Raw genomic sequence first — 27,672 nt, 5'->3', positions numbered from 1 at the left:
GTCTCCACCAGCCCTTACCCTGACCCCCCCACATTTGTGCAAATCATCCTGAGGGAACGCGAACGTTTAAGTTAGAAGCAGTATGCTTGCTATACAACTGCATAGGTTCAGGACATGTTTCACAGGCTGCCTTCCTGCAGATTGCCACCCCTAAGCTGTGCTAGATAGACTTTCTGGTGTTGCTTCTTACTAATCAGTAACCTCAAGAGATGATATGATGGGAATGATCATGGAACTTTCAAATATACATCTCAAATTATGATTAGTAAAATAACTCTCAATCAGATCACAATGCGTTTGCTGAGAATGGCTGCCCCCTGTCCCCCAGCAGCCTACCATTTTCTCCAGTTCTGTAATGGGGATTTTTGTTAGAGAATTCTCTGCTTAAGAATTACAGTAATTTTGTTCGATATCCCATGTATGTATTAAACACCTACCATACTCTAGCTACATGTAAAGACCCATGTAAAATTCAGCAATAGCTTCTTGTCTTTGTTTCTCAGGGTCTCTCATAGAGTCATCTACAGCGTGCCCTCCTGGCTGCCGTGTGGGTTCTTTCTCATCCCTGAAAGTGACCATGTCCCTAAGCGATACCCCCCTACCCCAGTCCCCTCCTGGGTTTACTGAATCCTGGGAAGGAAAAGCAGCACAGAGCTTGCCTGCTCAAGGGTAAAGGTTGCTGATGTCATGACTTGTAAAAGAAATGAAAGAAATGAGCTTCTTTGTTTATTTCTCCCTCTCTCTCTCTCTTTTTTTTTTTTTTTTTTTTTTTTGGCTCAGTTAGCCTAGTTGGCATGCTAAAGGATTTACCTTTAACCTTAGTGGCGAATGATTCATAATGGAAAGTTTTGGGTTCTGATTTTAATTTTGATAGGTGGTTAGGTGGTTTCATAAACATGCCACGTATAATGAAACCCCTGGCCCTGGGGACAAGAGTGAACTCTTTTGTACAAAATATATTAAAGAGGATTATTTTAAAACTCATTAATTCACACACATCCCAAACCCATGCCACGAGCAGTTTCAGGGTGTTCTTTAGCACCTCGCTCCTGAAGGACCAATGGTGTGTTACTGCTCACACAGAGCCCTTCGCTCACCCGATCACCTCTACCATGGCAGGCCACACAGGCCCTTTCTTTCAGATGGAGAAAGCAAGGATTGGAAGAGAACTGAGACCTTGGCACCTTTTAAACTAACAGGAAGTCAGAGCAAGGCCATAACTGAGTCACACTTCCCAGAATCTCCAACCTGAAGGGTATCCTGGCAGTTTTCGGTGTCACGATGCCAGGATGTGGTGCAGGAGAAGGGGGCTGGCATTGAGGAAAAAAACAAAAACAAAAACTGAGTACTGGACCGAGTTGGGAGTTGAAAGATCCAGATACTGGCCTTAAATCCTGGCCCAGTCACTCGATTTCTCTGAGCCCAGATTTTCCTCTGTCACCGTGAGGAAAGCCCTTTTTATTTCCGAAAGGCTCTGTGGAGCATGATATGCCGTGCCCTGTCAACTGGTAAAGTTTGATTGTCAATTATCATAAAGTAGCATATTCACTTGTGCTTCCCGGGTTCCAAGCAGCAAGACTCAGCTCAGCCTGCCAGGCTGCCTCTGCCCCTCCCACCATGTACCCTCCCTCTGCCTGGAACACCCCCCATTGCCTGTCTTGAACACTCTCCCTCCACTTTCCATTCCAGACAAGTGACTGGATTTCAAATCAGTGGCTTTTCCTATTGGTTTGCAAAGGTCATCAGAAACAAATGGAGATGATATTCCTGCTGTCAGGTTTCTAGGAATGGGCTGGCAGCTCTCACCAGGGGGCAGGGTAACCTGTTGCAGCCTGTCCACTGGAAACTCCTTAGGGAAAGTATTCACTATGCTCTGCATGTTTGAAACTAATGGGGCCGGCCCCCCATGATGCCGCCGTTGTTGCCTTGCCTGGGACAGGGAACTTAGAGTACATGTAGATTTCTGCTCAGAAAGCTGCCCTGTCTAAACCAGTCTTGCAGAAAATAAGCCCTGAAAACTGCAAATTTGCAGAATGGAAGATAAAAAATAAAAATGGAGTGGATTTTCTAGTCCTTCGCAAACCTCTCTCTTCAGCTGCCTCCTTATAAATTTTGTCGTTAATGGGACACATAGGTGTCATCCTTACTTTGATGGTTGCAAATGTCTTCCTGTCTCTATCTTAGGGTGCAGTGATCTGTTTCCGGAGATCCTGGGTAGCTTTGCAACTTTTCACAGAATCATTGTATTGGCCAGCAAATGTCCTACTTGGGGTTTGTAAAGTGTGGCTTAATGAGTCACCCCAAACTTACAGGAAAAAATGTGGTGTCCTGGGTCCCCTCCCAGACCTACTGTGTTGGAGTCCTGGGCATGCTGTGCCATAACCTGCTTTGAACAGTTAGGATGATCCTCATATACACTGAAATTTAAGGAGCTCTATTTTAGTGTCTCATCTTTATACTTGATGTGCTTGTTTCTACTAGTAGGTGTTTAAACGTTTCAGACAAACAGCAACATGATGCATGCACGGTATTTAATTTGGTTAGGAGAGGTCTCTAGGCAGGCCAGAACAGTCAGTGCTTGTACACACACACACGCGCACACTCACACGCACACGATGGTCAGCTCTTTCCTGCAGCACGGGAAGGCTAAGCAAGAAAATAGCAGGGAAAGCTCATTCACAGGAGTAATTCTGTGGTCCCCTCAGCCACCCTGCCAGGAAGGTTCATATGGAGTCATGCAGTGCCACCTCCCGTTCTTTTTGGGCATTGCAGTCACCTCTCTGATGGAGGAGCATCTCCCAGCTTGTTCAACTCTGAGCTTGGTGCAGCCAGCCGGCTGGAGCCTCCAGGGGCTGCAGGTTCACTTCCGTGGCTCTGTTAGGGCAGACCACACCCTCTATGCAGAAAAGAGAGGCTTAAGGGGTAGGTTTGGGGATAGCAGGAAAGAGGCATATTAAACATCTAATAAGTAAACGAGTAGGAGAGGATCTGGGAAACTGAAAGATAAATTCCACACATTTGTGTGAATGTGTAATGCGTAAACACGCAGGGGTGAATTCATGCAAACACATGTGTACTTCAGGGCCTACAAGACCGACCTGCTGTGCATCCTGAATGCCTCTTGAATCTCCTGGGCTTCTGGTCCTTCCCTCCATCTCTGCATGCAGCCCTTCCCTGCTCTTTCTCAGACACAAAGGGCAAACCCTCTGCTCAAGGTCTGTGTACCTGCTCTACCCTCACCCTGGAGCATCATTAACAGACACTTGGTGTCCTTCTGCACTTTATTCAGGTCACTGCTCAAAGGTCATAATGCTTCTGAAAGACGTCCCTCAACTGACCTTTCAAAAACAGCACTCTCTCCCCTACCCCACCCCTGCCTCCCTCAAGAATATACAGGCTCCACCTAGTGCCAGGTGTCTCCAGTACCTAGAGTAAATGCTCAACATGTAGTAGCACTCAGAAACTATTGAAATGAATGAATGACCATATTTCAGTCACAAGATTCAATTTTTGTTATTAACACAACACATAGGCATCATCCTTACTTTGATGTTCTGATTTTTAAAAACTGGTTAAATGTTCATAGGTGACAGAGACCAAGAAAGTGAACCCTTTTAGAATGGAACAAATAGAGGTGATCTAGTTCTTACATTCTAATGGATTTAACTCAGCTCTGGGGAGTGAGAACTGTCGCACAAGAGGGGACCCTGGAACTGAGACTTGAAGTCTTACAGGTTCCATAAGAAAGAAAGGTGTAACAAGCAAGGCCTTGGGGTGGGACAAGGCATGGCCTGCCAGAGCCAACAGGAGAGTAGCAGGAGCCATGCACTGTAGGAGAGAGTGTGGAAGTTCATTTTGCAGTGACTGGGTCATATTTAAGTCATCTGTAAGCAGTGACTCTTACTAGCTCTTCTGTTAAAATGGGAAAGTCTTATCGAGCATGTCTGCTGACATGCCCCTGGGCTCTGGAATCAAACTGCTTTAGTTTGCATCCTGGAAGTGAGGAAGGCCAGCTTTCTTTGTTCATGTCTAGATGGGGATGATGGTAGTGCCTGCTTCCTGAGGTTGTTGTGAGGATTAAATGAGAATAAAAAGTCATTAGCAGGATATATGGTACACAGTCATCACTCAGTAATGTTGCCCTTTTACTGCCTCATTGAACCATTCTGACTTATGACCAATTCCTTTTTATCATATGGCTTATAAGCCAGAAAATCAATTCTATTCTGTGTGCTGGCCACGAAGCCTCAGATTCTATAATGAGAGAGAAGCAAGCACAAAGGCAGAGACAGGAAGTTATATCATTTGTTACCCAGCAATTGTTTGAGTGTCTGCTACGTCTCAGAAACAATGCTAGCCTTATCAATAATGGTAAATATGAAGGGCTCTTACCCTCCAAAAGTTTGCAGCCTGTGTTCTCTGTCTCACAAATTTCAGATCAATACATGTTCAGCCATCATTGTTATTATAATTAAGTAATGGGGATTTAAATTTTGAGCTAGTGAATAGCATGACCACCTTGGCTTTTTGGACAGTCTCAGAATAATCTGGAGGATGAGAAGGTACATAGTCATGGCCATTCGCTGTGTGAATATATAATGTATATACATGCAAGAACAAAGTTACACAAACACACATACATATTTCAGGGCCTGTGAGGATAACATGTGACCTGTCTCGAATACCACAGGTTTCAGGGCCTTCTACTCCTGCCCACTATCTCTGCCCTGCAGGCGTGTGGGTTTTCTTACCATTCTTCAAATGTACAGAGCCACCTTCCCATCAAGAACTATGCACTTGCTGTACCCTTACCCTGGAGCACATATTTTATTCCAGGCACTGGGACACCTGCCACTCGGTGCAATTTATGTATTGTTGGGGGAGGCAGGCATTGGACACATAGAGCAGCAGGTGGATCACAGTAGGGGTAGGTTAGAGGCAGGGAGATCAGTAAGAGGGTTATAATGGTCCAGCTGAGGAGAGGTGTAGCATATGAACCAGGGCAGGATTGGGGTGAGCTCTGAGAGATATTTATGAAACCAAATCCACAGTTTCCTAAATGGATGTAGACAATAAGAAATAAGCTACCTAGATTGACTTTCTGCCTCTGGGTTGCTCCCCTGGATAGACATTGGTTTTATTCATTAATATACAGAAACTACAGAAAGGGGGGAAATCATCAGTTTTTATTTGAGTCTGGAGTCAAGAAGGTGGTTTTCGAACCCTTAGCATGTAGTTGATAGTGGAAGGTCAGAGTGTGGATGCTAGTACTCAGCAGAAGAGCCTATGGAAGGAGAAAAGGCCAGAGACAGCGTCCTGGGTAACACATGTAAAGGTGAAGCAGAAGAAGAGGCAGTGATTCAGCAGGTGGGAAAGCCCGAGGTACCACTTCCTTCTCACCTCATGGAATAATGATGGGGATGATAGATTTCCATCATGTTCACCTCAGAGGAAGTAACATATTTTCTTGGTAACAGTGACTCAAAGAGAAGGTCACAGGTCATAAGAAAGGTCCTAGTGGTTCTCTACCAGGAGGATATTTGTACCTTTGTGGTTTTCTTCATCTGAGTAAGGTATCTGGTCTAATGAGCTTTCATAGATAGAATTATCCTTTTTTTTAGTTAAGCCCATCCTGTGACACTGAGAACCACAGAGCCTTCTGCCCACTCACAATGCCTTTGTCCTAGACAAGCCAAAGTCAACACCAAACACAGTTTATTCCATGCTTACCTACCCAGGTGGCTTTGCAGACAAGCACGTGCACACACAGACTCACACACACTCACACACAAACACACACATTTACACACCCAGATCTTTAAATACAGTAAATAATAAAAAATAATTGTCCCTCCCGCCCTCACCACCCAACGTGGATCCTATGAGATTGTCACAATCCTGGTTTCCCACCAAGACTGTACCCTCTTGGAAAGACTTTGCATCTCCCTGCGGAATCTCTTATTATGCCTGTTCATTTACGAACTTCATAAATCACTTACAAACTTTTAAACTTTTACACCTACATGACTCAGGTTTTAGTCCTGGAAGAAAGTTGGTAAATGGACAATGTTGAGATGTAATTATTCACAATATATCCTTTTCCCTAAAGTAGAAAAAACGCCTGAGCACTTTTCTCAGGAAGTATGACTGATGTCTGGGGGGCAGCTTCCCGAATGGATTGTATATCCTCTTCAGGGCAGAGAAAGTGGAACTGAGAAAGCTCTTCCCACTCTATGCATCCTCTCTTGTCTTGTGCCTCAGGTCCCCTGGAGCACGTCCACCTGTCCCTTCCCTTCGTCACCACAAAGAACAAAGAGGTCAATGCGACTGCAGTGCTGTGGCCCAGCCAAGTGGGCACCCTCACCTACGTGTGGTGGTACGGGAACAACACAGAGGTGGGTTGCGTTGGAGAGAGCACACGTGGGGTCTAGGGGTAGCTCCACACAAAGTGGCTGAAGCAAGAAGGGAACGAGACGGCACATGGAACGCGAGTCTGGGGTGGAGGTGTCCCAGCCTCGGGGCCCGCAGGCTCTCTGTGCACCGGTATTCCCATCAGTGCGTTCTCTGTCTCGCTGTCTCTCTCAGTTTCCCCGCCTGTGTCTATTTCTCTCTCGCCACTTCACCCCCTACTTCCTGCCTCTGTGTTACCATCCTTCTCTACCTGGGCTTTTCTTTGCAGTGACCCTTAGCAGCAGCCCAAGCCCTATACCCTCACAGCCTAGCAGAGAAAATAAACTCTTTCCCCAAAGTTCTGCCAACAGTCCTAGAGTAGAGTATGATGGGCCAGGCCTTGATCACAGTGCCGGGGCATAAAGCGAGGTGTTGGAGTCAACTTCCTGAGAACCACACAGACCAACACAAGGGACGGGATGGTCCCCAAAGGGAAGAGAGGCAAATAGATATGGGCCAGGCAAAAGCAACAGAGGCTCTTTTGCACCCAGCCGCACTAAATGGCCTCCTCCCCCTGCATCAGACACAACCACATCTTTAGGTCAGCTTTTCCCTTTCTCTTTTCCCAAAACATTCCCTGTGATCAAAAGTCAGCAAGCATTTTAAAACCAGTAGGACCTTAACCTCATTTACCCTGAGTCCTTCATTTTGTGGATGCCAGAAGTGAGGATGAGGCGGACACCGTGGCCTGTTGCAACCTCATCCAGCTGTTCCCTGCCAGGGCCGGCTCTGAGACCTTCTGGTGCCTGCGTGAATTTTTATTCTCCTCATTCAGCACTGCATGCTCTGTTCCAGTTTTGAGCTCACTCCATTCTCAGAAATTAAAATTTGCTTCCAAATTTAGGCAGGAGGACTAAGGCCCCAGAGCACACCTCCCACAGGGCACTGGGACAGATTGACCTGGACTAAAAACCCCCCATCTTCTTCCAGCAGAAGTGCCTTTACTCCATGACTTACCTAGTCCAATGCAGTGCATTTTACTTTAATGCAAATATTGTTTTACCTCAGAGCTGAATTTTGGCTTGAGACTTAATTTTGCACAGGCCAGCGACGAAACCCCTGACTCTGGACCTGCTACAAGCCTGGCAGTGGAAGAAATCTCTCACCTCTACAGTTAACATAACTAAGCTGAAAAAAAGCTCCCTTTTTATTACTTCTGAAACCATGTAAATTCAGACAAAACCAGGCCTGTGACCCACAGTAGAAGAGCAGAAATCTATGTTATTTGCCTGAAAGCGAGTACTGGAAGGTGAAATTCCTAAACAACTGTATTTTGTGTCTCCTATTATTTACCTTTTAGCAGAAAACCAATTTTCAACAGGTCATGTTGAGCAAACTTCTTAGGCTGGCTTTAGTCTTCCCTCTGCCATGCAGGGAATTAAATGAATTTTGATTTTAAAATTAATTAAGACAGGAAAGAAATGATTGCAGGGAGTGAGTTGAGGGAGGTCAGTAAGCTAATAATCTGCCCCTCTAGGACCCCAGCATCTGATGGTAGTACAGGCTCTGCTCCAAATCTCTCTCTCTGTCTTTTTTTTTTTTCTGAGTCCTCAAACCACTATCCAATTAGTACTTGTTTCTATAGCAGCTGCTTCCAGAAAACTGCTGATAGGGCTTCTCAGGGGAAGCTAAGCTGCACCAGGCCAAGGCTGTCTACCAACTGCCATTTTGGTGTTCATGGTTGCTGTGTTCCGTTGTCATTTATTTTGGACAATATGCCCTGGGATAAACACCTGACAGCTTGTAGATTTTCAGTGACTAATGCTTAAATCTGAATAGGAGCCCTCTGTTTCAGTCTGATTTGGGTGTTTCCTTGGGTTAAATGATCTACTTGATGTGAGTAGGTTATCCGTACGGAGAGACACATCCCACCAGCAAGCTAGACCCATCAATCTCCTCAGCCCTCAGTCAGCATGGTGCCAGGAGAAAAGTCTCAAATTCAAAAGGAGTGGGCAGAGCCTCCTGGGGACATAGCTCTAATAATCCCTTTGTGTCCTGGACTTGACATGATAAGGAGGTGTAGATGGAGTCAGTTGTCCCCAGAAAGAACCTCTACAAGTAGCTTGTTGGTCACTATCTCATCTGTAAGGGAAGAACTTGCCCCTGACTTTGTGCCCTTGTTCATTTTAGCCCTTGATCACCTTGGAGGGAAGCATATCATTCAAGTTCACTGCCGAAGGGATGAACACAATCACAGTGCAGGTCTCAGCTGGGAATGCCATCCTGCAAGACACCAAGACCATCGCGGTGTATGGTGAGTAGCCCGCCTTCGTTGATTCATTGCTGCCCTCCTGCTCTGATGAAATTTCTCAGTACCATAGTGCCAGAGGTCACCTGGCTCCTGACCTCTAACCTGAGCACAGAGGAGGACAGTAGTTGAGAAATAGCTTGGTCAGGTTTGGTCTCCTCCCTTGGGGAAGATGTGATTCACCAGCAAACTAGTAGTCACAAGACCCTAGAGGGCTTATTGTCGTCTCTTCTCCTTGTGGCTCTGGGGTGACCATTCACCCACTCACCTTATGTAGGGCAGAGTGAGCCTCATGTGTGAGGCTTTTTCACTCCATTTGGTATTTTGGTGGTGTTTGAATAGCTATAACCAATCATAAAAGAAAATTATTAATATTTTTATAAAGTTCAACTTAAAAATCTTGATTATTAAAAGGAATCTACATCTACCAATGACTAACTACTCTGAAGATCATTTACACAAACCTGTATCATAAAAAACTTTTAGTAGATTAAAAGAGAGGGAAGAGTCATCACAGATGTCCTGTGTTGTCATAGACTGGATATTGGTTTGAATAAGTCACAGCACAAAACAATCGTGTAAGCCACTGGGGAAGTCGAATACGGTCAGAGTATTAGATAGAATGAAAATTTACTTAAATGGAAGGTGGAATTATTGATTGAAAATGGGAGCTATATACTACTTGATCTCACTTGGAGAAACTTTTTCTGCATATCAAGATATTCGGGTGGATGCACTAAGTGTTATTAGTAGATGGTAAAAATGTAAACTTGTATTGCTTATGCATCATGGAAAATTAAAATTAAAAAAGAACTTCAAAAGAATATGGATAGGAAAAGTAAATGCTGTGCCGAGACACAGTACAAAAGGGAAGGAGAAAAGGAAGAGGGAGAATCAGATAGATAGATAGATAGATAGATAGATAGATAGATAGACAGACAGATAGACAGACACCAACTGACGGTTCACATATCAATTGCCCCAGGCCCAGAATTAATGGATTCTGATGCAGGCTCTGTTTTTCATTTCTCACCTTGTCAACTTGACCTTCAAATTCAGAAAGTAATTTGTCAGCAACTTTGAACACGTTTAAAGAAGATTCTTTGCCTAGCTGGGTGTTAGATTTCATAACGTGTCCCACCCCTCTGCCCTTCCCCTCACTGCAAGAGGCTTGATAAGCCCGAATAGTAAGTGAAAGTGAACCAGGGCTATGGGTTTCCTCACAAGTAGGGGCCAAAAAGGGGGAAAACTTTTGCTTCTCCTTCCTTCTCTTCTTTCTATGCCGTGGGATACATTGAATCCTCATGGCAGCTCTAGTGGAGGGCATTATTACTCTCACTTTTTCAGAGGGGTAGAGAACGTGCCCTGACCAGTCAGTGATGGAACTGGGTGTCCAGCACAGAGTCCATCTGTACCCAGGGCCCATGCTCTGAGATTACCCTGCTTGGCTGCTCACCTGTCTTCTCCACCTGATGCTCCTTTTCCTCTCTCTGCTTCCTGAATGTCACAGCTGTCACCACTGGGCACTGACCCATTCATCCCACAGATGTCCCCTTGGTGAAGCATACCTGCAACGCTCTCATTAGAACAACAGAGAAAACTTTAAACCTAGGTGGTCTTTGGATTTATATGGTCCAACTAAGTAGTTTTACAGACAGGAAACTGTGGCTGGGTAATGGGGAATTACTGGCTTGAGGTTGTTGTGCTGTTCAGTGACAGGTCCAGTAATAATAATGGTGATGGTAATGGTAGTAATTAACATGGATGAAACCCTCACCAGCATCTGTTCTAAGCACTTGATGCCTATTATCTGTTTTATTGAACAGACTTTTGAGACAGACTTATGAGACATATGCTATAATTATCCTTGTTTTACAAGTGAGAAAATATGAGATAAGTATAATAAACTGAGCCTAAGACTCTGAATCCAGAGGAAATGTTTCTAACCACTTGCCACCTCCTTGCCACTCTTAGTTTTTCCTTTTCCTAAAATCTGTTTTTTTTCCATAGAACAGTTTTAAATTTACAGAAACACTGAACAGAAAATACAGAGAGACCCCATATATTCCTCTCCCCTCCCCCCCCATTATTAACATCTTGGATTGGTAAGGTATATATTTTTTTACCATTGATTATCCTATAATGTTATTAACTATAAGCTTATAGTTTATATTAGGGTTCCCTTTTTGCATTGTACAATTCTATGAGTTTTGTCAAATGCATAACATGATGTATTCAGCATTATAGTATCATTCAGAATAGTTTCACGGCCCTGACAGGCCCCTCTACTCTCCTGTTCATCTCTCCTTCCCAATCCACAACCCCTGCAGCCACTGGTCTTTTTACTCCTCTCCATAGGTTTGCCTTTTCCAGGATATCACAGGATTGCAATTATACAGTACGCAGCCTTTTCAGACTGGCTTCTTCACTTAACAATATGCATTTAAGTTTCCTTTTATGTCTTTTTGTGGCTTGAAGCTCATTTCTTTTCATCAAGCAATAATATTCTGTTGTACAGGTGTACCAACTTGTTGATCTGTTCATCTATTGAAGAACATCTTGATTGCTTTTGATTTTTGGTATTTATGAATAAAGCTCCTATAAACATTTGCTTACAATTTGGGTTTTTTGTTTCGTTTTTGGTTTTGGGTTTTTTTTTTTTGGTGGAGACTTAAGTTTTCAACTCAATTAAGCAAATATGATTGCTGGATTATGTGGTAAGACTGTGTTTAGCTTTGAAAGAAACTGCCAAACTTTCTTTCAAATTGGCCGTACCATTTTGCATTCCTACCAGAAATGAATGAGAGTTCCTTTTTCTCCACATCTTTGCCAGCTTTTGGTGTTGTCAGTGTTCTGGATTTTAGCCATTCTGATAGGTGTGTAGTGGTTATCTCTTTGTTGTTTTAATTTGTAATTTCTAATGACGTATTATTTGAATCTTTCATATGCTTATCTACCATCTGTAGATCTTCTTTGAGGAGGTGTATGTTCAGATCTTTTGCTCACTTTTTAACTGGATTGCATTTGCATTGTTAAATATTAAAATTTTTTTGCAAAATTTGGATACAGTCCTTTATCAGATATGTGTTTTACAGGTTCTCTTCCAGTCTGTGGCTTGTCTTTTCATTCTCCTATCAGTGCCTTCTGCAGAGCAGAAGTTTTTTATTTTAATGGAAAAGGCTGGATTTCCTTTTCCTAAAGTCTCTTGAAAGGCATCGTCCAAAAGAGAGTCACTCCATCCAATGGGTTACCTTCATTTCGAAATGCCTCCTTATTAAAGAGCTTTAGCAGGTGAAGTAGTCCCCCCTCCTCTAACCAAATTCCTGAACCATCAAACATCCTTAATTTTTCTTTAGTCAGATAAGTTGTCCAGAGTTGCATATATATAACTGGAAAATTTTAATGACAATTGTAACATATTAAAGGCAAATTGCAGCACAGGGAGTTAGGCAAGATTGAACTCAAGTAAAACAAAAGACAGGGACATTTTTCAACTCTAGCTAATGGAAAAGTGCTGGAGGGCTTTGCAGATGAGGGGAATATCAATGTGTTATATACAGGCCATTCATGTTTGCTGGTCATTGCTGATGACAATAGGGCTCCTACCCTCCCGGAAACAGGGGTCCAATTTTTTTTTTTTTTGATGATTACGTTTCAAAGGGATGGCTCCCAGGTCCTTGAGAAAGCCATTCCTGATAAATAGAAGATTTGCATCTCAAAGTGACAAAAAATTTTAAACTGCCAAGTTTTCCAAAGAAAACTCTCTAAGAAAAAGGAGGTGAGGGACCTATACACAGTCAGGATAAACCTGTCTAAAATGTAGTCAAGTGGAACAGAACAGTAAGGCCATCACGGTCAAGCTGAAAGAGGCCTCATAATTTGGGAAGCTGACAGAAGAAAGATTATCCACCCAAAGCCTTGCAGTAGACCAGGGGAAAGAAAATCTCATTTGCATTGTTTCCCTTAATTTGCATCAGGGCACAGATTTTCTTTTTTAATACAGAAAAGAAAATGTAAATATGTAGAATTCCTCTCTCTCAGCAGCTACTATATATATGTATGTATATGTATATGTGTATGCATATATCATGGGTGTTTCCCTTTTCAGTTCTGCCACATACACCCCCATTTGTTGAATTAACTTAGTGTAACACTTCTCAGCCATCTTCCCTCCCTACTTTGCTGCTTTACATGTGAAGTAATTATAGAGGGAGCCTCATCATTTTTCTCATTTGTGTCTTTTATTAAGATAAATGTCTTCCCTTTAGATGAAGCTTCTACAGTTTGATAAGAAGTTCTGGGAAAGTGAAAATGACATAAACTTATATCGTCGAAGTGAAAAGTTAGGACTCAGTGGGTGATATCGTGCTGCTGCCATTGACCAGGGTGCTAATGAGTGTGTGTTTCATTATTCTTCATCAGAATTGAATAGGTGATATCACATAGGTAACCAGTGACTCATAAAACAGTCAAACTTTGAGAAATACGTCTTTGCACAAACACCAGTGTGGTGTTTGTCAGAGGGAGAGGGGAGTGGGGGAGGTAGGAAAGGGTAAAGGGGAGAAAAAGATGATGGAAGGAAGCAACTTGGGTTGGTGAATATAATACAACATAAAGATGATGTATTATGGAATTGTACACCTAAAGCCTGTACAATTTTATGAACCAATGTCATCCTAATAAATTCAATAAAATCAGAAAAAGAAAAATACCTCTTTGGAATAGGCTAACCGCCATTAATGCATACCTCATAGAGTGAGAGTTATCCATGCCTGTGTTGATGAGTCTTTAGCACTGTTAGAACATGCAAGTGGTATTTATGTTTCCTGAATGTGTAGGCAACATTGCAGATGTTGCTGAACCCCACTGAAACACAAGGGCCCGCTTAAGACAAGAAAGGAATGTTTGTTAAATAGGAAATGCAAAAATTACCGAGAGCCTTCACTGTAATTTATGCATTTATTTATTCAACATAAAAATGTATTTTTTTTTACTTTTATTGACTTTAGAGAGGGAGAAGAAGGGAGAGAGAAACATCATTTGTTGTTCTACTTATTTATGTCTCCATTGGTTGATTCTTATATGTGCCTTAACCAGGGATTGAACCTGCAACCTTGGCGTATTGGGACAACCCTCATAACCAAACTTAGTTACCTGGCCAGGGCCACAACAGGAAAATTTATTAATTAAATGGCTTATAGACCAGAATTGAAAAGCTACTGTGAGATGGGCACTCTTTCTTAGGGCCAGAAACACAAGACCCCTGTCCTCATTGAGCATATTCCGATGGAAGAAAGACAATAAAAACAAAATAATTGAAATATCAAGAAATATGAAAAAGACAAGTAGGGTCTTGTGAATAGGGGGGTTTGAGTCGGCGACAGGGAGGATACCTACCTCGCTGGTGGGAAGGGGTTCTCCTGGGAGAGACTGCGTGAGGAGAAAGAGTGGAGGACGCTGTGATCTGGGGGAAGTGAAAGCGTGCTAACGCAGGAAGGTGCGTAACAGGCTGAGGGGCCTGGGGGAGGACAGGGTCCTGGAGTGGGGAGGCCCGTGGGACATGAGGCGGCTGAGAAAGTCAGTAGTGGCGTGAATGGGAATTTTACTCTAAATGCAGTGTGGAGCCATGTGCCAGGTGCTGAGCTAAGATCCCCAGAGCTGTGCTCTGAAACCCAGCGCCAGGCTAAAGCGAGTGCCATGCCTTCCTTGGGCTGATGGAAGCCAAGGACTGAGTGAGACAGGGACGCTAAGGAAGAGCCATTCCTGGGACACAGGGGACTCCCCTGGCTGCCTTTGGCGAGAAGATTCCCCAGCAGCCTTTCTGAACCTCTCTCTGACTGCCAAGCAGTCCGCTACCCTCCCTTCCCTCTTCTACTGTAGTGTCATGTATATGTCACAGTCTGCTGTGCTCCAGGCTCCTTGGCTTTCTCCCCATTCTCTCATGAATGATTCTCATAAAATCCTTGCTTTTGGAATTCTGCCTACTTCCTGGAGGACTGGGACTAACTCGGGGACCATGGACACAACTAACAAAATCCTTGAACTAAGGAGCTTTAAATTCCATTAAATAAAACCACGCAAGCACAAATAGCAACAGAATGACTACAATAATAATTATAATTATGTAATGATATAATAATTATTATTGTACAATCACATAATAATAACAAAAGTATGTGCAAAATACAGTTCCAACATTAAAAAAAGAAAACCAGTTTCCACTTACAGTTGAGATCGTATGGTATTTGTCTTTCACCGACTGGCTTAGTTCACTTAGCATAATGCTCTTGAGTTCCATCCATGCTGTTGCAAAGGATGGACGCTCCTTTCTTTCTACTGCGTAGTATTTCATTGTGTGAATGTACCGTAGTTTTTTGGTCCGCTCATTTACTGATGGGCACTTAGGTTGCTTCCAGCGCTTGGCTATTGTAAATTGTGCTGCTGTGAACATTGAGGTGCATAGATTCTTTTGAATTGGCGTTTCGGGATTCTTAGGGTATAATCCCAGCAGTGGAATTGCAAACAAGCAAGCAAAATACACCAGAGACATTGAAATAAAGAACAAACTGACAGTAACTAGAGGGGAGAGGGGATGAGGTAACGGGGAAAAGAAGGGAAAGGGTCATCAAGGAACATGTATAAAGGACCCATGAACAAAGCCAAAGTGGGGGAGGATGGTGGGTGGGAGGGGCAGGGGAATTGGTGGCAGGAAAATGGAGACAACTGTACTTGAACAGTAAAAATAATAATTATTAAAAAAGAACAAAGATCACAGCATAGTGAGAGAAGGTATTCAGTTAATACATGCTCCAACTAGAGCTTGAAAACTGTATGCAGGGAAGGTAGGAAAGATGGGGCATTCTAGGTAAGGGGCAGTGTGTGCAAAGACCCAGGTCTGTAAACCAGAGATGCATTCAGGCCATTCCAGGTCATTTAGTGTCGGGAGTGCAGAGTCTAGAACTGGGGACAGTGGACGAAGGCTGCGGACCTAGGCAGGGTCCAGAGCCTCAGGCTTTGGTATGGAAAATGAGGAGCTGGAAGATAACAGCGATGGGATGTTGAATCCTTCTTGTAGGGTCTTTCAGGTGAATATGGAGGAAAAGGGTCCTCCATTAGGGCTTTGCATAAAATGCCAAGTATTACTGACTTCTTGAGAGAACTATTCGATTTACAGTGATCACCCTACTGTTGTATCCACAGAGGAATTTCGATCTCTTCGCCTGTCCTTTTCTCCAAACCTGGATGACTACAACCCGGACATCCCCGAGTGGAGGAGGGACATCAGCCGAGTCATCAAAAAGTCCCTGGTGGAAGTGAGTGCAGACAGCAGCTTCTCTTGCCCAGGCACATTCCTTCTCTGTCCTTGAAGAGCTTCATGGTGGGGGGCAAGGACGTGACAGCAAAGAGCCAGGGCCTGTGGGAGATCTGTCTGGTATCTACCTAGCTGAGCTCCGCGCTTGCAGAGACATCATGGATGTTTTGGGGAACAGTGAAACTGTAAACAAATCTGTGGTTCTTCACTCCACTTAGATAAGAACATGGAAGTCTGTGGCAGTCATAGAGCAGAGTTAATAACGAGCCTTTAGGAAGTTTAAAATCAGCTTCTGTGCACAGCACTGAAAGACAGAGGGTGAGTCCAGTTAGTCAGAGCAGCCCTGGATTCCAGCTCCACACATGGTACGCATAACCGCACAGTGAGCATGTGGAACACGATGGTTCATCATCCTTCCATATCCAGGTCTTTTAAAGGCATCTGTCACCCATGGCAGCCCTGACAGGATGGTATTACTGTCCTCATTTTGCAGATGGAGCACCTGAGGTTCAGAGAGGTTAAATAACTTGCCTGATGCCTTGAAGCTAATCAGTGGTGAAGGTACAAAATTGAATTGAAGGTTCTGAGTCCAGTGTCTGGGTTTTTACATACAAAACACGGCTCCCTGGGGTGACTGGGAAAATAGCAAGGTGATGTGATTTATCTCTCTCTAAGCAAATGTCACTGACATTTTGAGAAGACACCTTCTTTTAGACACACTGTCCTGCACATACTACACTTTCATGAGTGATCAGAACAGGGTCGTCTGCTCATGGAGCTGCTTGGATTTATTGCACAAACCCAGAAAATCAGAGATGAGAGACTTTTCCCTAAGGTATATTCTTAGCCCCAAAGGAGAGCCAATGGGTACATTCTTTCCTGCACCCAATATGTGGTGCCTCGTGACACAAAGAGATATGGGATAAAGGCATTCATATAAATCCTGCTCAGAAAACGTTTTATATCCACCCTTTTAGCAAAGAACTGGCCTTCCCTCTATTCATACCATTATTTTTGTTTATATTTATTTAGCACTTACAATATTCCAGAAACTCTTCTCTGTGTTCTGCATTTTTAACACATTTACTTTCTTAAAAAACTAGCTTATGAGTAGACAGCATGATTATTCCCATGTTACAGGTGAGGAAATGGAACTTGGGGACAGATAACTTGTTCAACATCATACCGTTAAAATTCGGGCTCAGGAGTCAGATCACCAAAGTTTGAGTCTTGAGTTCATGGTTTCGTAACCACTCCACTGTAGTGCCATCCTTTGTCTTGTTATATGGAGACACAGGGATAAATGGAACAGTGGAGTGGATAAGGGGCATCTTCATGCGCCTCTGGGTACATGCCCTCTCTCTCACCGTTCTCTTCAGGACTCTCAGCATCCCTAACATTACGGGTGGCAAGACATTCTGGCCACCAGGGAGCGCAGCTTACGAAAGGGCCCGCGGGCATAGGCCCTTCTGCCCTTGGAGCTGTTTGGCTCTGGTATGGTAACTGGTTTCTCTTATCTGCTGTCCAAGAAAGATGACTTAATGGCCGCACTCCCCACCTCCTTCAGTCTGCAGCATTCTAGGAATCCATGTCCTGCCCAGGCAGCTGTCCAGTGCCCCCACGTGATTTATCAAGCAGGCGTTAGCTCAGCAGTGACCAATTTTCCAGGCTGATTGTCCAAGGATCAGATGCCCTGGGCCTGACACCTTTCTACCAGCTGTCTCTTGAGCTAGAAATGACTGCTCATCAATATTTCTAGACTAGGTATAGCACTATCTGCTCAATGCAGGATAAACAGGCCCAACATCTCTCAGGTCAGACTATGATGGTTTCCTCGTCCTAAGAGGCAGCTGTAGGCCCTGGTTCCTAGTATCCCACCCTGTCTTTGGCCATTTTCTTAGGTGCTGAAGCACCACATTGCCAAGTTTACCTTAATGAACCCTAAAAGAGGTACAGTGTGAGTGAGGTCTATGGATTTGTACTTTTCCTATTCATTACATGACAGAATTGGATAAAAAAAAAAAATCAGTTTTATTTCTTCACCAAATGGGATTTTTCTGTTGACGTTTCACCATGGAATCTTTCACTGAATGTCATTCATTAAGCTTTTTTTATAAGAGTGGTTGAGACATGACCTCTGAGTTAAAAATCTAGCAGGGCCATGAGACAGCAAGAGATAGACTGTGATAGGAGCTGCTGTATGATCATTGTTGGGAGAAGTAGGGCACCAGTTAAGAACAGAGGCTTCATGGTGCGACCGAAGTCCCAAAGTAAGCATCACCTCCCTACCTAGGTGGCCTTGAGCCATTGTTTAACTTTCCTCCACCTACCATCTGCCCTGTGAAATAGAGATGTGCTGCCCAGATCCCCATGCAGGGAAAGACTGCTACCTTAGCTGCTGGAGGTGCTGTGGATGGGTAGAGGCTTCCACTGCCTTGCTCCAGGTCCATCCATTTCCAGGGCACTCATGTCCAGTGATTAATTGATGCCGTTATATAAAGGCCTGGCCATCTCAGCTTAACCTCAGACACATCTGAAACACTGTTTTCACCCCCTAGAAGGTCTCCTGCGGCTGCCGTTGACCTTCATCACAGCTCAGCTTATCCCTGTGCTCATTCTTACTTCCTTCTCTTCACTCCCTTAGCTGTTGATCGCAAGAACACCCTTAATAAACACCCCAAATGCTAAACTCGGGTCTGCTTCCTGAGGACCCCAACCTGTAATATGTCTTCACCAGCAGAGGGTCATGATGATAATTATATCAAAGAGTCATTGTGGGAGGTTGCCTTACATAATACTAGCACGTACTTAGCACAATGCTGGACATGTGCAAGGACCCAATAAATGGAATGTCTTACAACTGTGAAAGAGGCACAAAGATGGGGTTCAGAAACAAACAAAATTACCTAATTGGGAAGTCATGAAAAATATATCGAAACAAGTGGACTTTAAGAAGGAAGACTCACAAAGGAAAGTACGGTTTTAGCAGCAAATATAGAGAAAAGACATTCTGGAGAAGATGGAACACACAAAAATATTTTCAGGAAAAGGCTGGGATATTGAGAAATTGTATGCAATTCCATTTGGCTGGAGCCTAAGATGACTGCATGAGTTGTGAGTAATTTGTTTGGAGAGGAAGGACAGGACCATACTGGAGAAGGCTTTGGATGGTATATTCAATTTGTAGGTAGTGGGAATTATTGCAACACTTTGGAAAGCAAAACACACTCTTAGCGGGACTGAAGGAAACTAAATCTGGACGTAGTAATCTAACTCCTGGAAATAGAAGGACTATTGTAAAATTTGAGGGGAGCAAACATTAAGTGCTGAATTTGAGTATTAACAGTGTTTATTTAAACAGGAAGGAACCAATTGGATCATTGCTGTGGAGTTGGGCTCGTCAAGATCTCACACTCTGATTAGGTGGGAAGGGGAGTGTTGTGTCAGGAGCAAATGGAAGGCTTCAAGCCAGGGTATCTGGGAAAGGATCACCTCAGGTCATCCAAATGTAGAATTAATATTTGACGGCTGTTAATGAGAAGTCCTTTTTTCATGTGTTTGTTGGAAGTCCTAGTAAAGCAACCCAATGAATGATGTTCTGACTGGCCGCTGAAGAAGAAAGCTGGGATTGTAGCTATTGATTCTAGGACCATCTAGGGAGTTGACTCAGGGGAAAACTTGGGATATAAGCTCAAAAGGGCAGATGGACCGAGACAAAGAGGAAATCCTGCAGTGGTAACTGCGATTGTAGCAGATGATTCATCAGCGTGGCAAAGTGAAGAGCTCAGCGTGGCTATGAAACAGGCTGGTCACTGGGTCCTGGTGATGTGGAGAAGTCAGCAGGGGCCTGAGGGTTGTGCTGTGGGGGAGTTGTCTTAGGTTGAGTCATTAAGATGTGGTGGGCCAGTCTGCAGGAGTAACTCCAGAACTACCACGAAGGAGGAGGCTAGGTTGAAAAAGATTGAGGCATGAGGGCAGATGACAATGTTTAGTCAGTGAGAGTCTTCTCACTGGCAACATCCACTTGCCATACATGCCCTGGAGGAAAAAGACGTAACATGTGAATGCCATGCACTACTACAGATGATTTATGTGCAACTTATTTAATTCTCAAAACCATCCTTTTATAAGTACTGCCCGTATCCTCACTTTTTATTTGAGGGACTATAGATACAGAGGAGGTCAAGTGTGCAAGGTTTCCCAGGGACGGGGCTGAGATCAAACCTCGAACGGTCTGGCTCCAGAGCCTGCGCATGTAGCCCAGGGCCGCCTCTCACATCCCTTCCTATCAGGTGCACATAGGACTCTGCTTGCACACACCCCGACCCCGCCCTGCTGAATGCTTGCCCCTTGTCATCATCTTTCCTGCAGGACTTACATGCTCTTCTGTGTCTCTCCCTCAGGCCACTGGGGTCCCAGGCCCCCACATCCTGGTGGCAGTGCTCCCTGGCTTACCCACGGCTGCTGAGCTCTTCGTCTTGCCATATCAGGACCCAGCAGGAGAACACAAAAGGTCAGCGGAGGATCTGGAGCAGGTGAGTCTCCCAGGTGACATTTCGGCTTCCCCCAGAGGTCTGAGCCACCATCCTGTTGGGATCTAACCACCAGGACAGCAGCTCTAAGGGATTTTGGCTTGAGAGTGAGGGCACCGGCTGTTTGTGGAGCCTGGGACTTTCTGGTCTTCCATTTCTTTTTTATAATATAGTAATCCGAGCAGCTGCTTTGTGGGGAAAAAAAGAAAAAAAAAAACACATTAAAGAGTGCAATAGGCAGTGGCTAAGTTACTCGGAATATATCCACACTGTGGAATACTCTACAGCATTTACAGCAAATTAGATAAATCTAGGCATATTGACATGATGAACTGTCCAAGATATTAAGTGGGAGAAAAGCAAGCAGGTGAACAAAATGTGGAGGTTGAATCCATTTAAAACTTACTTTACTTAATTTCATCATAAGAGTGTCATGAGAATTAAATGGCATGATATGTTTGATACCTTTTATGAAAAGCACAGCCTTTGTACAAATCATGAATCCTCTTTATCATTACCATGTTAAGATGACCGAATGTGTGGTTACAACAATCTGGAGTATTAGAGCATTGTGTGTGTGTGTGTGTGTGTGTGTGTGTGTGTGTGTCCTACCTGTCCTCTTTAATCTATGTCTCCCCACTTTTAACTTCAAAAGTCTCTCTCATCTCTGTTGTGAGGATTAGTATTATTATGTTTTTTTTTTCTAGTTCTTCTCCATCCACTGAATTCAAATGATCAGTCTTGTTCTGGCTACTCCATTAGAAATTATATGATTCCAGTTTCTTAATTCTTTCTGGCAAATAGATTGAAAATAGGACTCTCTGGAGCACTAATATTGGCTGTTTCCCCTCCAGTATGTGGAGCTTCTCAGTTCACTTAGAATAAACCAATAGTCTAGTCCTATGATCTGTAGTCTTCCAAGGTGGCTTGAGAACCTCCTTTATCAGCCATATTAACAACAACTCCTAATGAGAGCATGGCCCACCTCCTGGCACATGCCCTCTCTCAATGGCTGCTTTCTCACTTGGCAGAAGACCAATTACAGAATTACACCTCTGTAATTTTCTCCAGGTGAATAAACAACAGAGCTGTCATGGAAAGCCCCATTGGGCCCTGCGTCCTAGCAAACTGAGGCAGGTAACCCATCATGTTTCCATCTGACCTTACTCAGCACGGCCACTCAGCTTCCTGTGGTATTATACAGATTATCACCTGCACTTGAAATTTGGTAGGAGAAAAAAATGGGTTATTTCTTATTACAGCATCACTGATGAGAACCTGGAGGGATCGTAGCTCAGCATCCAAGGCCTTTCAATCCCTCCTCTGGAAACCTTACTGATGGTGCATGAAATCCAGATCATAATCTTCACAAGTGTAGAACTGTCCAGATTTGGAGCCAGCAAATTGTCTAGCCATCATACCATCTATGCATCTCTGTGTCTCATACTTTCCATTTTTCTCTAAAAGTGTAATACACTCTAGGTGTCTCCTTCAGGGGAAATGTAGAAAGAAAAATTGTACTGTTCTGTGAAACTTCTTTTGCTTATGTAGGTATGTATCTTGTTTTGACTATCTCTTTTTTCTGGAATTTTTGTTTCTCTTTGGTCTCTGTCTTGTCTGAGTGCTTCCTACAAAGGCATTCTCAGAGAGTTGATGGGTTGTTCATGGTAGCCTGGTACCAGGAATTGATAAACCATTAATCAGAGACCTCATGGCAGATGGCTTCTTCAAAGGCTGTGTGACTTAGCATTTGGTACCTATATGGGGTTCCAGCTATTTTATTAGGAAGAGCACATGTTTGGAGAAATATAAACCAGGTTTCTAGTTTCAGCTCTGATATTCACTATGTCTATGTTATAGATGAGGAAATTAGACCACAAAAGTTAAATAATTCAGCCAAAAACCTGTAATCTAGAACACCTGTCTCCTAGGGTATTTGAGATATCTTAAAGAAATGATACAACAAAGCACTTGTCCTATAGTGGGTGCCCAATAAATGGTGAAATGGATGATGGTAGATTTATGCCCATTTAGGAGGAGAAAAATATGGAAAATGCAAAAATAATTTAAGGCTTTGATATAGTCAAGGGCACGTATTAGAAGACAGAGGATGGTGGGAGTAAGGGGGAAAAAAGATTAAGGAGTGAAATTACATGCAAGAACAAGGTCACTAAGAAACAGAAACAACGTGTATGGATGATTCTACTGGAGTAAGGATGACACATCTAAGTCATCATGCAGATTTATAGCATCAAAGGAAAACAAAGTACCAAGCTCAAGATTGCAGCTCTGTTTAAGGAATGTGCCAGTGTATCTGCCTTATTCAGGACTCAAACTAAATCAAGTACAGGGACCAAACAAATGCCAAACCAAGCATGTAAGATCAGTATGCTGTTGGGAAGGATAGCGTTACCCTGATTAAAAAGTGCAGTAATGGAATCAACATATAAAACTGAGTCGTGTGTCAAGTACCTCTGAAGCATGGGCTGCCCATCAGAAACCTGTCGTTTTCCTCCAAAGAGGGGTCTTTTGATCATTTTCTCTGACTCAGTCACTTTAAAGTGAAGGCATTCAGGCCCCAAGGTCGAGCTATGACTTGCCTGAGGTGAAACAATTCTTTGAGGAGAATGAGATTCTAGTTCTGTCTGCAACTGACTCTCAAGCCCAGAACTCTCCTTGCCCACTCCCCACCCCCTGCCGTGCTGCAGACACGGATTTGGATTTGGATGCCACTTGACTTCCTTTACTTCCCTGGACCCAAATATGCTAAGGCTGTTGTACCAGGAAGTGAATGAGATATATTTTGCTTTATTTTACATTAATGTGTGTGTTTTTGATGCCATGAACAGCTATCCAATTCAGACACCTTTAAGGAAAAAAGTGAAGTTACGAAGTTATTTAGGTGAGGAATCTAAGGATATTGTTCAGGCTGGATGAATTCATGGCCACTCAGAAATATCATCAAATGACTCCCCTCTCTTCCTCTCACCTCCTTTCCTCTCCCTTTTCTTTGCTACCACATGGGAAGGCTGCCTGAGAGTGAAGCCCACACATGGGAAAGCAAGAATGGCTACAGGGAGTCCCGGCTTCTATTTAGTCAGACTGCCAATCCAACCCAAAAGACAATGCCTCCCCTGATTACATCACAAGAGCCCCAAGTTGGCAATTCCCACTGGCCTGACTTGGGTAAAGTGGGCATCTCTTAACTAGCCCCATAGCCAGAGGCAGAGAGTATGTCAACTTTGATGTGTTATGTCCTCCTTGGACCACGGGTGTAGGGGCCCCTCCTAAATAAAATGTACTGAGATTTAAACAAAAGGATATGGCTCTTTAAAGAAAAAGTTGGAAAGAGGGAAGGAATGCTGGGCAGGCAAAAGCAACTGACTTCCTTTATAATGAATAACACAGACATTTTAAATGAATTCAAAGCAAAACCAAACAGCAGGAAGGTCCCTCCCCCTGCCCCTTGTTTGAAGGCTGCACTCTGACTCCCAGATGGAACGTGGGAAGGGCTGATCTTATCCCCTCTCTTAATACCCTGGCCCCCCTTTTGTATAAAGATAACAACATAGGCCCCCCAGCAGGGGAAGAAGTGGGCCCCCGGCTGGATGGACCCTGAAGCCTGTAAGGGCAAGGCCCCAGCAAAGGGCACTTGGCTCTCCTCCTTCAGCTTCCTCTAATAGCATTCCTAGGGGACAGGGATGCTGGCTCAGGCCTCCCTATCTTGTCTGTGAAATAAATTGAAAATCCCTTACAGTGAGAAGTATTTGACCTTGTTATCAAGAAAAGTGGGCTGGGTTAATCAAGTGACCTCTGTCGGGGAGGGTTCCACCAGTCTTTATTTTAGATTTCCAGTGAGGGAGAAGAGGCTGGCTTGCCCTTTGCGGGCCACATCAGGGACAGCGCCTCCTGCTCCCCTGTGGCCAGCTGCTCAGATATGGAGCAGTCGCTGCACTCCTTCTCGCTGAGTCTCCAGAGGTAAGCAGATTTGTACCTGGCTTCCCTGGAGGAAGCAAAGACCATCCTGCTTGGTCAAGGTTGTTTGTGATGCTTTGCTGCGGAGATAGGGAACCTACAGGTTGTCCTTCTGAATCCTTAAAGGTCATGAAAACACTTAAAAGGAACAAAAAAACTACGAACAATGTCAAACCTCAATGATGTATTTCCTCCTCAGTTGTTTGTGTTCACATTTACATTTAAGGACAGATGCAGAGTCCAAGATTCAGGGAAAGGAGAGGTGCCTCTGAAAATGGAACAGTCTATTGGCAGCATTGTAAGGAAGTAAACATTTATTCTGGAATATAATTGATAACCTCAGACTAGTTTTTATTTGCTCACATAGTCTATTCTGTCTAGACTTGTTAAAATGGGGCGTTGAACCATAGAAATACTCTGGAATTCACAGGAAGGTCATTAAAGCAAGAAACTATAACTAAAAGTAGAGTAAGTAAGAGTTGAACCAAAAGTAAAATGACAAAAGGAGACAGAGCTTAGAGCTGGTGAAGGGGAAGACAAGAGGAGAGAGTATGTATGGCCAATGTGTTTATTCGTTATATCACCTAGAAAAATTCTTGGGCACCTTAATCAAGCTGATTCTTTGGGGCTAAGAAAGAATGGAATTAGGTGGGCTAGTGTTAACTAGAATTAGCATTTGGCTCCATTGCTCTCCCTACAAATTGTATGAATTGGCAGAGATCTTCCTCTGTCAAATCTAAAAGGAGGATTCTTCAACTGCTATTTGAAAGGACCTTAATAATGTAACAGGGTCTGGATTGATTGCCTAAGTCAGCTCCGAGGTCAGTTCAGGCAAGTGTCTCTCTAAACATGGCACCAGAATGCTACTTATATTCAGTAGGGTTTGCATTCCTTTTACCAATTCAGAGACATGCTCCAGTCTTTTAGCCTAAGGTAGCTTTGTCATTAATAAGTCTGCTGAAGCCCATTTTGAATCTATAGTTTCACATTGTACCACTTCTTTGTGTTACATGTTTTATAAATATATCAGCTGCTCTGTTGTCCTCATATTTTTCTCATGTATTAATGTTTGACGCTACCATTCTAATAACATGAGTGTGTTTTTCTCCTATTTGTTTAACTAAAAATTATTTCGATGTTGACTATCTTCTTTGGGCAGTAACTGTCACATGTTGACTACATATTTTCAGCTTACCCTCTTCTGGGTACATGATAGGATTGCACCCATAATTCTCTTCTAGGGGCAGACCCATGTGACTAATTCTGGCCAATGCCTTGGGAGCAGAAGTGATATGTGTCCCTTCCAAGCTGAAGTATCCATATGCCATCCGCAAGCCCTGGAGAGCTCGTTTGCCCTCCTAGGGTGTTGTGAACAAAACATTTGAGGGTGCTGCTTCACGAGCCTGTCTCACGGCGCAATCATGCTGAGCACAGCACCACCGGAGTTTGAGCAGGAAATACACCTGTGATGTGTCTGACCCCCGAGGTTTTAACATTGTGGCTTCAGCCTCACCTAGTTTACACTCATTGCTACACTTAAATTCATACTTTGTGAAAAAGATCAGGAAGATAAATGGTGCTTTCCCTTTAGCAGGTCCCTCCCACTGCATCCTTTCGATGTTTACTTTTCAAGTATTTTTATTGAGTCCCCACTGTCTTTCTAAGCGGTACTTTAAGTGAAGTGTGAGTTATATTTGAATCACAGGCACATTCCCCCATTTGGCGGATGCCAAAAATAATATGTTGTTTCTTTGGCCACAATTATTTAGCTGAAGGAGGACAGAAAATGGGCTGTGTAGGAGAGCCACAGAAGAGGGTTGACAGTACAAAGGATAAATGAAATTTGCTCAAACAATACACTTCCACTGGACAGAAAAGAAAAATAAATTCAACTTGCTTCAGCGGGTCTAATCTCCCAGCAAGCCCACATTGTCTCACTTGATTCATTATCATGCAAGGTTTTCTTCTTCTCATCCAGGCTGTCTCCACACTGTTCAATAGATTCCAGTTTATTCTACTCCTTTCATAGCTGAGAACTCTCCCAAACATTACACATCATATTACCTGGTGAACAGACTGTGACAATCCTGAGGATAGCGTTAGAGGTTGCCTATTCCCGTAGCTCATATCGGTCAGCTGACATGGAACTGCTGTGACAAGTGGTCTGCTTCGCAGATTAATATGGCACGATAATTAATGAAATGCATTTTTTAAACCTCCTAAACTTTCTTTGCCCAACCTCTTTCCAAATATCTCTTGCTTGCTTTCTTCGTCATCTGGTTAAAGGAAAATGTTTTTGATGGAAATACCCTAGGATTAGGAGTCAAACAATATTGCAGTGTAGTATCAACTCTTCAAATATTAGCTGGGTAAATGTAGATATATCCTTTAAATGCCATGTTCCTTTTCTAAGGAAATACTAGCACTAACACCTAAAACATTCTGAGTTAGAAAAAACAATTAAAAATATGCAACTTTACCAGTATGAATTGTTCAGTGCATAGATTATATACTTAAAACACACACACACACACACACACACACACACATATAATCATTGATCTGATGAAAACAATGCAGGATAAACACTTCTGCAAGAGGCGTGGAAAACATTTAAAATATTGTCAAAATCTGTCAACAGTTTCACACTCATTTGTTCAACTAGAGAAGAACATGGTTCTAATTCGGATTATTCTTGTATACAATGTAAGTTTTATTTAGTTTTATTTTTGGGCATAATTTCTTTCCCACAAACTGTGTTCTTTATTGCATGTCCTTTGATACAAGTTAAATATATGAAACATATTTTCTGCTGCTGGCTTAGTTTTTCATAGCCTGTTTAATTTTGTGAATGATCCAGATAAAGCTAATGAAGCAATGTTATAAATGAAAATAAACCTGGGATGTTAATTATATTTACAAAGAACTCTCCTGGAGATTGTAAATTACTAGTATATTGTTCTATTGAATTCTATTTTCTGATTTAGTTATTCATATCTCTCACTTGAGGAAAAAAACATTCTCAGAGAGAAGAAACATGTATCACTACCACTGGTTGAAAAAGAAAGGTCTTTCTTTGGCAAATACATATACCTTGCCCTGTGTCGATGCAATGGACTCTGCAACACAGGGCAAGTCCTTAATTACTTCTGACA

General features: G+C 43.2%; 1 protein-coding gene across 2 annotated transcripts in view; it reads left to right on the top strand.

The window, feature by feature from the left end:
* Window positions 1–27,672, top strand: part of SORCS1 (sortilin related VPS10 domain containing receptor 1) — a 470,882-nt gene that overhangs the window by 422,699 nt on the left and 20,511 nt on the right. For both annotated transcript variants that reach the window (XM_054581477.1, XM_054581478.1), the window contains exons 20-23: window positions 6,262–6,395; window positions 8,581–8,704; window positions 15,899–16,011; window positions 20,414–20,545. In XM_054581477.1, the coding sequence (XP_054437452.1) occupies window positions 6,262–6,395; window positions 8,581–8,704; window positions 15,899–16,011; window positions 20,414–20,545 (503 nt within the window). The remainder of the gene's footprint in view (window positions 1–6,261; window positions 6,396–8,580; window positions 8,705–15,898; window positions 16,012–20,413; window positions 20,546–27,672) is intronic.

This window comes from Pteronotus mesoamericanus, unplaced genomic scaffold (genome assembly GCF_021234165.1).
Source record: "Pteronotus mesoamericanus isolate MK-2021 breed Mesoamerican mustached bat unplaced genomic scaffold, CSHL_Meso_final contig_657, whole genome shotgun sequence".
Classification (NCBI taxonomy): Eukaryota; Metazoa; Chordata; class Mammalia; order Chiroptera; family Mormoopidae; genus Pteronotus; species Pteronotus mesoamericanus.
Note: the sequence above shows the minus strand (reverse complement) of the source record. Positions and strands in the feature narration are given on the sequence as shown.